The following is a 13,578-nucleotide window of genomic DNA, read 5'->3' as shown; positions in this document are numbered from 1 at the left end:
TATAGCTCCCTCTCCTCGTTTTCTACCCAATATGGAGCGATTGGCTATTGGTGTTCTTACGTCAGAGCTAAGTTAAGCAATCTTGGTTCTCTGTGGGGTCAAGTCAGAGCTAAGTTAAGTGAGGGAAAGCGCTTTATCGAGGCTCTGGGAGGGACAAATGTCCTGGGCTACGTCCCAAATGGCTCCCTATTTCCTACATGAGGCCCTGGTCAAAAGTAGTCCACTCCGAGTCGTTCCCTGTAGGGAATAGTGTGTCATTTGGTTCGCAGTCCTGAACAAAAATATGTCATGTTCAAGGGATAGTTCACCCAAATTACAAAATGACATATTGGCTTCCTGACCCTGTAAGCAGACCATGGACAGGGTATGACAGCAATTCATGCTTTGGTTTAGTTTCCCTGGCACTGATTCCACATGACCAATATTAGCATTTGTTAAAATCATCCATATGTATCTCAAATTGATTCTGAAGCTCCACAGAGTCCCTAATCGTTGAACATTCGTGAAAAATGCCAATATGGGTCCCATGACTTAAATTGGATTTGTGCAACAAATGCTAAAACATTAGCATGTGGAAACGGTGCCAGAGAAACTAAACCTTTTTGGGTGAACTACCACTTTAAACTTAGTAAGTCACATTTACATTACTTGTGATGGTGAAATACCAAACTGTCAGGGAGACATCAGTCAGCTGGGCCAGCCACCCTTCCAGTCAGTATCAGACAGCCGGTGTTCTCGTTTTCTTGTAGCATACAACAAGCATGTAGGCTACTCTACTCTACTGTGTGTCACAGCATCATCGGACTGAGCATGTTGTCATTTGTATTTATTTTTGTATTTTTTTTTCACCTTTATTTAACCAGGTAGGCAAGTTGAGAACAAGGTCTCATTTACAATTGCGACCTGGCCAAGATAAAGCAAAGCAGTTCGACACATATAACAACACAGTGTTACACATGGAGTAAAACAAACATACAGTCAATAATACAGTAGAAAAATAAGTCTATATACAATGTGAGCAAATGAGGTGAGATGGGAGGTAAAGGCAAAAAAAAGGCCATGGTGGCAAAGTAAATACAATATAGCAAGTAAAACACTGGAATGGTAGATTTGCAGTGGAAGAATGTGCAAAGTAGAGATATAAATAATGGGGTGCAAAGGAGCAAAATAAATAAATACAGTAGGGGGAGAGGTAGTTGTTTGGGATAAATTATAGATGTGGCTATGTAGAGGTGCAGTAATCTGTGAGCTGCTCTAACAGCTGGTGCTTAAAGCTAGTGAGGGAGATAAGTGTTTCCAGTTTGAGATTTTTGTAGTTCGTTCCAGTCATTGGCAGCAGAGAACTGGAAGGAGAGGCGGCCAAAGGAAGAATTGGTTTTGGGGGTGACCAGAGAGATATACCTGCTGGAGCGCGTGCTACAGGTGGGTGCTGCTATGGTGACCAGCGAGCTGAGATAAGGGGGGATTTTACCTAGCAGGGTCTTGTAGATGACCTGGAGCCAGTGGGTTTGGCGACGAGTATGAAGCGAGGGCCAGCCAACGAGAGCGTACAGGTCGCAGTGGTGGGTAGTATATGGGGCTTTGGTGACAAAACGGATAGCACTGTGATAGACTGCATCTAATTTATTGACTAGGGTATTGGAGGCTATTTTGTAAATGATATCGCTGAAGTCGAGGATCGATAGGATGGTCAGTTTTACAAAGGTATGTTTGGCAGCATGAGTGAAGGATGGTTTGTTGCGAAATAGGAAGCCAATTCTAGATTTAACTTTGAATTGGAGATGTTGATGTGAGTCTGGAAGGAGAGTTTACAGTCTAACCAGACACCTAGGTATTTGTAGTAGTCCACATATTCTTAGTCAGAACCGTCCAGAGTAGTGATGTTGGACGGGCGGGCAGGTGCAGGCAGCGATCGGTTGAAGATCATGCATTTAGTTTTACTTGTATTTAAGAGCAATTGGAGGCCACGGAAGGAGAGTTGTATGGCATTGAAGCTCGTCTGGATGTTTGTTAACACAGTGTCCAAAGAAGGGCCAGAAGTATACAGAATGGTGTCGTCTGCGTAGAGGTGGATCAGAGACTCACCAGCAACAAGAGCAACATCATTGATGTACATAGAGAAGAGAGTCGGTCCAAGAATTGAACCCTGTGGCACCCCCATAGAGACTGCCAGAGGCCCGGACAACAGGCCCTCCAATTTGACACACTGAACACTATCAGATAAGTAGTTGGTGAACCATGCGAGGCAATCATTTGAGAAACCAAGTCTATCGAGTCTGCCGATGAGGATGTGGTGATTGACAGAGTCGAAAGCCTTGGCCAGGTCAATGAATACGGCTGCACATTATTGTTTCTTATCGATGGCAGTTAAGATATTGCTTAGGACCTTGAGCGTGGCTGAGTTGCACCCATGACCAGCTCTGAAACCAGATTGCATAGCGGAGAAGGTATGGTGGGATTCGAAATGGTCGGTAATTTGTTTCTTGACTTGGCTTTAGAAGACCTTAGAAAGGCAGGGCAGGACAGATATAGGTCTATAGCAGTTTGGGTCAAGAGTGTCGCCCCCTTTGAAGAGGGGGATGACCGCAGCTGCTTTCCAATCTTTGGGAATCTCAGACGATACGAAAGAGGTTGAACAGGCTAGTAATAGGGATTGCAACAATTTCGGCAGATCATTTTAGAAAGGGTCCAGATTGCCTAGCCCGGCTGATTTGTAGGGGTCCAGATTTTGCAGCTCTTTCAGAACATCAGCTGACTGGATTTGGGAGAAGGAGAAATGGGGAAGGCTTGGGCGAGTTGCTGTGGGGGGGTGCAGTGCTGTTGACCGGGGTAGGGGTAGCCAGGTGGAAAGCATGGCCAGACGTAGAAAAATGTTTATTGAAATTCTCAATTATAGTGGATTTATCGGTGGTGACAGTGTTTCCTATCCTCAGTGCAGTGGGCAGCTGGGAGGAGGTGTTCTTATTCTCCATGGACTTTACAGTGTCACAGAACTTTTTGAGTTGCAAAATGCAAATTTCTGCTTGAAAAAGCTAGCCTTGGCTTTTCTAACTGCCTGTGTATATTGGTTTCTAGCTTCCCTGAAAAGTTGCATATCACGGGTGCTGTTCGATGCTAATGCAGAACGCCATATGATGTTTTTGTGTTGGTTAAGGGCAGTCAGGTCTGGAGAGAACCAAGGGCTATATCTGTTCCTGGTTCTACATTTCTTGAATGAGGCGTGCTTATTTAAGATGGTGAGGAAGGCATTTAAAAAAAATAACCAGGCAAGGGTACGGCTAAAAGCTATGAGAATTGGTCGTCTAGAACAGAGAGTAAAAGGAGGTTTCTGGGGGTGATAAAATAGCTTCAAGGTATAATGTACTGACAAAAAATATGGTAGGATATGAATACAGTGGAGATAAACCTAGGTATTGAGTGATGAGAGAAATATTGTCTCTAGAAACATAATTGAAACCTGGTGATGTCATCGCATGTGTGGAACTGAAAGTTATATAATGAGCAGGGCTAGAAGCTCTACAGTGAAATAAGCCAATAAACACTAACCAGAACAGCAATGGACAAGGCATATTTACATTAAGGAGAGGCATGCCTAACCGAGTGATCATAAGGGTCCAGTGAGTAGATATGTTGGTTGTGGTAACGGCAATTCAGACAGCTGGCCGGGCCATCGGTAGCAAGCTAGCATAGGATGGAGATCTGTTTTTAGGCACCTCATGCGTTTCCGTCGTTAGATTAGTGGGGTTCCGTGTGGTAGAGGGGATCAATCCAATTGGCAAAATGGATATAGTTATAGTGACCCAAGAAAAATTGTCCCATAGACCTATTCAGATAACAGCCGATAAGATAGCTAACGATTAGCGGGCCGCAGATCGGCGTTCAGGTAACGTCGCGACGGATGGGCCAGTTGGATAACTCCCTCAGGCAGATAACGTCGGTTGTCCAGTTGTGAAGGCCCGGTGGGACTCCGCATTGGTAGTAAAACGGGTTTGGATAGGTGAATGTAGCCCAGGAGTGGCTGATGGAACTCTTCAGCTGGCTAGCTCTGGATTAATTGATGTTTGCTCTGGGATCGACGTAAGCCAATAGTCACACGGAAAGCAGCTAGCTAACTGCAAGGTCCAGGTGTAAATGTCCAGAGCTTGCGGTTGAAATCCGGGGATCTGGAGAGAAAAATAGGTCCGGTATGTTCTGGTCTGAGTCGCGTTGTACAAAAGCTAAAGGATAGCTGATGACCACAAACCGTGGTTAGCAGAAAACTAACGTTAGCCAGTGACTTGGTTAACTTCTGGCTAGCTTCTGGTTAGCTTCTATTGTGGATTTCAGATTTGAGGTAAATAATACTCTTTTTTTTTAAAGAAAATTCTCTATATATAAATAACGCACGACAAGACGAGAACAAAGGACGTCTGACTGCTATGCCATCTTGGTAATAATTGCAGGCAATCTCAAAGCTGTCCGTTACAGGGAAGACCTCCTCCTCCCTCATGTGGTACCCTTCCTGCAGGCTCATCCTGACATGACAAAGCCACCAGCCATACTGCTTGTTCTGTGCGTGATTTCCTGCAAGACAGGAATGTCAGTGTTCTGCCATGGCCAGCAAAGAGCCCAGATCGCAAACCCATTGAGCACGTCTGAGACCTGTTAAATCAGAGGGTGAGAGCTAAGGCCATTCCCCCAGAAATGTCCGGGAACTTGCAGGTGCCTTGGTGGAAGAGTGGGGTAACATCAAGAACAAGAACTAGCACATCTGGTGCAGTCCATAAGGAGGAGATACACACACCAGATACTGACTGTTACTTTTGATTTTGTTCAGGGACAAATTATTAAATTTCTGTTAGTCACATCTCTGTGGAACTTGTTCAGTTTATGTCTCAGTTGTTGAATCTTAATCGACCGATTAATCGGAATGGTATTTTTGGGCGCCGATTTAAAAATGTTATACCTTTAAACTAGGCAAGTCAGTTAAGAACACATTCTTATTTTCAATGACGGCCTAGGAACGGTGGGTTAACTTCCTTGTTCAGTGGCAGAACGACAGATTATCACCTTGTCAGCTCGGGGGATCCAATCTTGCAACCCTACAGTTAACTAGTCCAACGCTCTAACCACCTGCCTCTCATTGCACTCCACGAGGAGCCTGCCTGTTACACGAATGCAGTAGAAGCCAAGGTAGGTTGCTAACTAGCATACAACTTCTTATAAAAAACAATCAATCATAATCACGAGTTAACTACACATGGTTGATGATATTACTCGTTTATCTAGCGTGTCCTGCGTTGCATATAATCGATGCAACGCTGGGGGATGATTTAACAAAAGCGCATTTGCGAAAAAAGCACCATCGTTGGACGACCTGTACCTAACCATAAACACCAATGCCTTTCTTAAAATCAATACACAGAAGTATATATTTTTAAACCTGCATATTTAGCTAAAAGAAATCCAGGTTAGCAGGCAATATTAACCAGGTGAAATTGTGTCATTTCTCTTGTGTTCATTGCACGCAGAGTCAGTGTATATGCAACAGTTTGTGTTGCCTGGCTCATTGCGAACTAATTTGCCAGAATTGTACGTAATTATGACATAACATTGAAGGTTGTGCAATGTAACAAGAATATTTCGACTTAGGGATGCCACCCTTTAGATAAAATACCGAACGGTTCCGTATTTCACTGAAATAAACATTTTTTTTCTCGAAATGATAGTTTCCGGATTCGACCATATTAATGACCAAAGGCTCGTATTTCTGTGTGTTATTATGTTATAATTAAGTCTATGATTTGATAGAGCAGTCTGACCGAGCGATGGTAGGCAGCAGCAGGCTCGTAAGCATTCATTCAAACAGCACTTTCGTGCGTTTTGCCAGCAGCTCTTCGCAAACACAGCGTTGTTTATGACTTCAAGCCTATCAGCCTAATGGCTGGTGTAACCGATGTGAAATGGCTAGCTAGTTAGCTGGGTGTGCGCTAATAGCGTTTCAAACGACACTAGCTCTGAGACTTGGAATAGTTATTCCCCTATTCCCCGCTGCTTCGAGTATGGCTGTTGTCGATGTGTTCCTGGTTCGAGCCCAGGTAGGGGCGAGGAGAGGGACGGAAGCTATACTGTTACACTGGCAATACTAGTGCCTTTACGAACATCCAATAGTCAAAGGTATATGAAATACAAATGGTAGAGAGAGAAATAGTCCTATAAATACTATATTAACTACAATCTAAAACCTCTTACCTTTGAATATTGAAGTCTCATGTTAAAAGGAACCACCAATTTTCATATGTTCTCATGTTCTGAGCAAGGAACTCAAATATTAGCTTTTTTTACATAGCACATATTGCACTTTTACTTATCCAACACTTTGTTTTTGCATTATTTAAACCAAATTGAATACGTTTCATTATTTATTTGAGGCTAAATTGATTTTATTGATGTATTATATTAAGTTAAAATAAGTATTCATTCAGTATTGTTGTAATTGTCATTATTACAAATAAATAACAATATCGGCCGATTAATCGGTATCGGCCTTTTTGGTCCTCCAATAATCGGTATCGGCGTTGAAAAATCATAAAATCGGTCGACCTCTAATTTACACGTTAAGTTTGCTGAAAATAAGGGCAGTTGACAGTGAGAGGACGTTTCTTTTTTTGCCGAGTTTGCTGAAGTAGTGGATGGATCAGATAGACCTATTGATCATATCACGTTCTATGCATTATAATTATCTGGAGAAATGTCACCTGCAATTTGTAAACAAAGCTGTTCTACTTATAATTTGTAAAAAAAAAGGGGGGGGGGGGAAGAGAAAAAAAAAAAAGTTACCTGTTGGATAATAGTGATGACATAAAAAATATGAAATAACACATATGGAATCATGTAGTAACCAAATCAAAATATATTTTATATTTGAGATTCTTCAAAGTAGCCACCCTTTGCCTTGATGACAGCTTTGCACTCTCTCAAACAGCTTCATGAGGTAGTCACCTGGAATGCTTTTCCAACAGTCTTGAAGAAGTTCCCACATTGGCTTGTTGGCTGCTTTTCCTTCACTCTGCGGTCCAACTCATCCCAAATCATTTCAATTAGGTTGAGGTCTGGTGATTGTGGAGGCCAGGTTATCTGATGCAGAACTCCATCACTCTCCTTCTTGGTCAAATAGCCCTTAGACAGCTTGGAGGTGTGTTTTGGGTCACTGTCCTGTTGAAAAACAAATGATCGTGGAACTAAGCGCACACCAGATGGGATGGCGTATAGCTACAGAATGCTGTGGTAGCCATGCTGATTAGGTGTGCCTTGAATTCTAAATACCATCACACCACCTCCTCCATTCTTCACGGTGGGAACCACACGTGGAGATCATCCGTTCACCTACGGAAAATCTCAAATTTGGACTCATCAGACCAAAAGGACAGATTTCCACCGGTCTAATGTCCATTGATCATGTTTCTTGGCCCAAGCAAGTCTCTTTTTATTATTGGCGTCCTTTAGTAGTGGTTTCTTTGCAGCAAATCGATCATGAAGGCCTGAATCACAGTCTCCTCTGAACAGTTGATGTTGAAATGCATCTGTTACTTGAACTCTGAAGCATTTATTTGGGCTGCAATCTGAGTTGCAGTTAATTTAAGCTTTATTTAACCAGGAAAAGCCGATTGAGACCCAGTCTCTCTTTTTCAAGGGAGACCTGGCCAAGGCAGCAACACTCAATACATGACAGAAGTAAAAAATCCAACAATACAACAACATGATCCAGCCTAATAAAAAGCATTTACACTCTGTAACAGAGTCTCCCATCAATATTTTAAATTAATTCAGTGGCACTAACATATCTAGATGAAGCATGGATTGTAGACTACTCCATGCCTCTGGTTCACAAGATGAGAAGGCAGTCTAAAACTGTGAATGTTCTGGCGGCTTTAAGTAGCTACCACCTAGCAGACCGGGTATGGTGACTGCTGGTGGTGAAAGAGACCAGACTACAGAGGTAAAGAGGGAGTTTACCAAAAGTTTTTTTTGTAGATAAACACATACAAATGTAGCTTTCTGCGCATATAAAGTGAGGTGTAACCTACCATTTGGTACAAGGTGCAGTGGTGGGTGAGTGACTTGGTATTTGTAATAAAAGAGCAAGGATGCATGATACACAGAGTCCATCCTCTGTAAGACAGAGACTGCATGCATATACAACACGTCACCATAATCAATTACAGAGAGAAAAGTGGCCTGAACAAGGTTCTTTCTAGCCATAACTGGGAAGCAAGCCTTATTACGAAAATAAAAACCCAATTTAAATTTAATCTCTCTCACAAGATTATCCATATGAACTTTAAAGGACAACTTGTCATCCAACCATATACAAAGGTATTTGTAGGATGACACTTGTTCAATGGATAAGCTACCAGATGTGACAATGCTAACCTTCTCTGTCTGAGTGCGAGCTCTGGTAAAGTTCATGAAGTGTTTTTTTGTAGATTCAAGACCCGTTTGAGACCATAAAGGGAGGGCCTGCAGTAACTGAAAAGCAGTCAGGAGCTCTTCAACAGCCTGAACCAGAGAAGGAGCACATGAATATATGACTATCATCTGCATATAGATGTAACTTTGCTGGTTGCATCCCATTTCCCAAATCATTCATACAAATTTAGAACACTATAGGAGCTCAAATGGAACCCTGACAATGTCTGAGGCTGGTAACTCTAAAGAACTTGTCCTCTGCAGCAGAGGTGATTCTGGGTCTTCCTTTGCTGTGGCAGTCCTCATGAGAGCCAGTTTCATCATAGCGCTTGAAGGTTTTTGCGACTGCACTTGAAGAAACTTTCAATGTTGCTGAAATTTTCTGGATTGACTGACCTTCATATCTTAAAGTAATGATGGACTGTCGTTTCTCTTTGCTTATCTGAGCTGTTCTTGCCATAATATGGACTTGGTCTTTTACCAAATAGGGATATCTTCTGTATGCTAACCCTACCTTGTCACAACACAACTGATTGGCTCAAACGCATTAAGGAAAGAAATTCCACAAATAAACTTTTAACAAGGCACACCTGTTAATTGAAATGCATTCCAGGTGACTACTTCATGAAGCTGGTTGAGAGAATGCCAAGAGTGTGCAAAGCTGTCAAGGCAAAGGGTGGCTACTTTGAAGAATCTCAAATATATTTAGATGTTTTTAAAAAAGTGGTTACTACATGATTCCATGTGTTATTTCATATTTTTGGTCTTCACTATTATTCTACAATGTAGAAAATAGTACAAAAAAACTAAAACTATGGTATAGGTAGGTGTGTCCAAACTTTTGACTGGTACTGTATATTAAACCAGAAAAAAATAGTGTAATTTTATTTGGGACTTACCGAGTCTGGCTTTAAAAGCTGCTACAGCCAGCCAGACGACCTTAAATAGCAGCGGTCATCAAGCCTCCTCTCCCCTGAGTAGGGTAGGGACACGGAAACACACAACTATGAACACACAGTCATACACAGACACAAAGCAGAGCTGGGGTGGCTCTCTGATGCCTGGCATTACGTCCGGCCGCCCTGGCCCACAGTGGATAACACAGACACATGCATGCCCAGGGCTGTGCGTCAATGGAGTGGGCTCAGCCACAGCTGGGAATCATTGACTGGAGCCGTTAGACTCAAACTGCCGACACACACAGGGCACGACACGTGCACATGATGTATGAGTTCTAGGGCTGTTAAACAATTCCAACATTTTATCAAGTTTATCGCAGGATTTGACTAGTCATGATCAATCGCAAATTCAGAATTTGCTCAAATTGACCTGGAATTTTAGATTATACAAAAAGCATTACAACAATATTGACATCTCGATTTTGTCCAAAGAAAGTCAGCAAAAACAGGTACATTGACAAAGCACACTTTTTTATACCTCAAAGTCAACTTGTTGTGACATTGCATCATTTTTAGCTGTATAGATTGTATATAGTAGATATGTATTTGATGTTCAGTGTATTTTGAATGTTTTTTTGCAACAAAAAAAATGTATGTTACAAAAAGTTAACTTCAGTTAATTAATTAACTCCGACAACCCAAATCAGTTCATGTGTGTAGACAGAGACTCACCCATGAAGGATCCAGCGCTGCAGATGAGGCTGAAGAAGCAGCTTTCTGGAGGAAGAGTCCCACATTTACTGTAGAAGGAAACAGGACAACAACGCAGTTCAGAAGACCAATTAGATCACGAGCAACAACAAAAAAAAAATCAGTGTCTGTGTGTCAGCCTTTTCTCAATTGGGTAAAAATCTGTCCTCTCCTCAACTCCTCTGTCCTCCTCTCATCTGTGACACGAAAACGGATAAGTGTTCGACATATGTTGGAGTGTCAATTTGTTAACAGGTGAACAAAGGAGTTCGCTCATCTCCTCGATTGCCTCCTCTGGCGGAGGATTCTCAGGTGTATCCTACCGTTGAAGAATTTTGAAGTCAGCCACACCCACTTTGAAACAGCTATTGTTTTCTCGGAGGGGAATAAAATGACTGCCACATCTAGTTAAAAAAAATGTTACACTACATTTGATGCATTTTGCAATTCCATCTACAGTGCCTCAGACAAGTCTTCCGAGTGGTGCAGCGGTCTAAGGCACTGCAACTCAGTGTTAGAGACGTCACTACAGACACCCTGGTTCGAATCCAGGCTGTATCACAACCGGCCGTGACTGGGAGTCCCACAGGGCGGCGCACAATTGGCCCAGTGTCGTCCGGGTTTTGCCGGTGTTGGCCGTCATTGTAAATAAGAATTAGTTCTTAACTGACTTGCTTAGTTAAATAAAGATGAAAATGTAAAAATCAGACCCCTCGACTTTTCTCTCATCAATCTACCCACAACACCCCATAATGACAAAGCAAAAACAGGTTTAGACATATTTGCAAATTTATAAAAAAAAGTAGCTGAAAAGTATTCAGACCCTTTACTCAGTACTTTGTTGCTGCACCTTGGCAGCAATTCTTCAAGTCTTCTTGGGTATGACGCTACAAGCTTGGCACACCTGTATTTGTGGAGTTTCTCCCATTCTTCTTTGCAGATCAACTCAAGCTCTGTCAGGTTGGATGGGGAGCGTTGCTGCACAGCTATTTTTAGGTCTCTCCAAAGATGTTCAAATCGGGTTCACGTCCAGGCTCTGGGTGGGCCAATCAAGGACATTCAGAGACTTGTCCTGGAGCCACTTCTGCGTTGTCTTGGCTGTGTGCTTAAGGTCGTTGTCTTGTTGGAAGGTGAACCTTCACCCCAGTCTGTGGTCCTGAGCGCTCTGAAGAAGGTTTTCATCAAGGATCTCTCTGTACTTTGCTCCATTCATATTTCCCTCGATCCAGACTAGTCTCCCAGTCCCTGGCTCTGAAAAATATCCCCACAGCCTGATTCTCCCACCACCATGCATTACCGTAGGGATAGTGCCAGGTTTCATCCAGATGTGGCACTTGGCATTCAGGCCAAAGAGTTCAATCTTGGTTCCATCAGACTTGAGAATCTTGTTTCTCATGTTCTGAGAGTCTTTAGGTGCCTTTTGGCAAACGGAGGAGTGGCTTCCATCTGGCCACTCTACCATAAATGCCTGATTGGTGGAGTGCTGTAGAGATAGTTGTCCTTCTGGAAGGTTCTCCCATCTCCAGAAAGGAACTCATGAGCTCTGTCAGTGTGACCATAAGTTCTTGGTCACCTCCCTGACCAAGGCCCTTCTCTCTCTCATTTGCTTATTTCGGCCGGGCGGCCAACTCTAGGAAGAGTTTTTTCCATTTAAGAATTTTTTTGCTTCGTCATTATGGGGTATTGTGTGTAGATTTCTGAGGAAAATGTTTTATTTAATACATTTTAGAATAAGGTTGTGACATAACAAAATGTGGAAAAGGTCAAGGCGTCTGAATACTTTACAAAGGCACTGTATGTAAAACACTTGATGAAACAAGGAGAGTAATTTGTTTCCTCGCCTCGTCTTCTCAATTACCTTTGACCTTTTTCCAAAAGAGGCAAGGAGAGGATGGAGGAAAGGATGGGAGGAATTAGGCAGCTCCAATTGGGAAAAGGTCAGAGTGTCCTTCTCTGCTATAACATAGCATTTGACCTTTCACCTACTCTCCGACCCTTCCTAGAAGGGTGAAGGGGGAAACCAGCTCGTCGAGGTGAGGCAATCAGTCATAATACCTGCCTGCGAGCTTCCACCTGTCTGCCTGGTCCCGTCTCCTGTTAAGACCAAGCCCTCTCACCTGACTGGACCTCGCCACTGTCTCAGAGACACACACTAAAAAGCAAGCAAGCGCACACACCCGACCCTTTCTCTCATTCACAGGTCGATTATAGAACTATGAAACAGTAATTGCAACTTCTAGAGGTAGGAGCCAGTTATCCTGTAAGCTTTTTCAATACCATATAATATATTTGGTCACAATTTCTATAGAAACCATATATTTACATTCTCCAAGTCTTCTATAGAAACCATATATTTACATTCCTTAACAGTTCTCTGAAGTTGAAGGCTCTGGGGATGGGAGAGGCTAAACAAAGCACACGTCTCTTAATTATCTCAACCCCCATCGGAAAACTGACTCCTCTTTTCTGGGGAATTCCAGTGTGTGTGTGTGTGTGTGTGTGTTCCACGCACACACAAATCTGAGCCGTCAGTTATTTTAAAGAAACAGGAATCACACACGCAGACACACACACCGGAACCGAGAGAAACAGAGAGAGCGACAGAGGAAGATAGCGACAGTGATACAGAGAGGAAAGGAGGAGACAGAGGGAGAAAGAATGAGGAAAGTAAAGGGGTGGTGACATGAAAGCGAGAAAGAGGGGTAGAGAGCTATATAACAAAGAAGAAAAAACATTCAATGGTTTGTCACTTAGAAATGTCCTTATTTTTGAAAGGTACATTTTTTGTCCATGAACATAAAATTGATCAGAAATACAGTGTAGACATTGTTCATGTTGAAAATGACTATTGTAGCTGGAAATGGCAGATTTTTTTAATGGAATATCTACATATGAGTAGAGAGGCCCATTATCAGCAACCATCACTCCTGTGTTCCAATGGCACGTTGTGTTAGCTAATCCAAGTTTAACATTTAAAAAAAGGCTAACTGATCATTAGAAAATCATTTTGCAATTATGTTAGCACAGCTAAAAACTGTTGTTCTTCTGATTAAAGAAGCAATAAAACTGGCCTTCAAAACACCAGTCTCTACATCAACAGTGACGAAAGAGGATGCTGGCCTTCGAGGCAGAGTTGCAAAGAAAAAGCCATCTTTCAGGGTTCTTTTTATTTGCCAGTCTGAGAGATGCCTTTTTCTTTGCAACTGCCTAGAAGGCCAGCATCCCGGAGTTGCCTCTTCACTGTTGACGTTGAGACTGGTGTTTTGCAAGTACTAGTTAATGAAGCTGCCAGTTGAGGACTTGAGGGGTCCGTTTCTCAAACTAGACACTAATGTACTTGTCCTCTTACTCAGTTGTGCACCGGGGCCTCCCACTCTTTCGATTCTGGTTAGAGCCAGTTTGCGCTGTTCTGTGAATTGAGTACTACACAGCGTTGTACGAGATCTTCAGTTTCTTGGCAATTTCTCGCATGGAATAGCCT

General features: G+C 42.6%; 1 protein-coding gene across 1 annotated transcript in view; it reads right to left on the bottom strand.

Moving 5' to 3' along the window:
- Positions 1–13,578, bottom strand: part of LOC139413325 (transmembrane protein 150A-like) — a 52,807-nt gene that overhangs the window by 12,556 nt on the left and 26,673 nt on the right. The window contains exon 5 of the mRNA XM_071160549.1: positions 10,080–10,147. Within this exon, the coding sequence (XP_071016650.1) occupies positions 10,080–10,147 (68 nt within the window). The remainder of the gene's footprint in view (positions 1–10,079; positions 10,148–13,578) is intronic.

This window comes from Oncorhynchus clarkii, chromosome 1, assembly GCF_045791955.1.
Source record: "Oncorhynchus clarkii lewisi isolate Uvic-CL-2024 chromosome 1, UVic_Ocla_1.0, whole genome shotgun sequence".
Lineage (NCBI taxonomy): Eukaryota > Metazoa > Chordata > Actinopteri > Salmoniformes > Salmonidae > Oncorhynchus > Oncorhynchus clarkii.
Note: the sequence above shows the minus strand (reverse complement) of the source record. Positions and strands in the feature narration are given on the sequence as shown.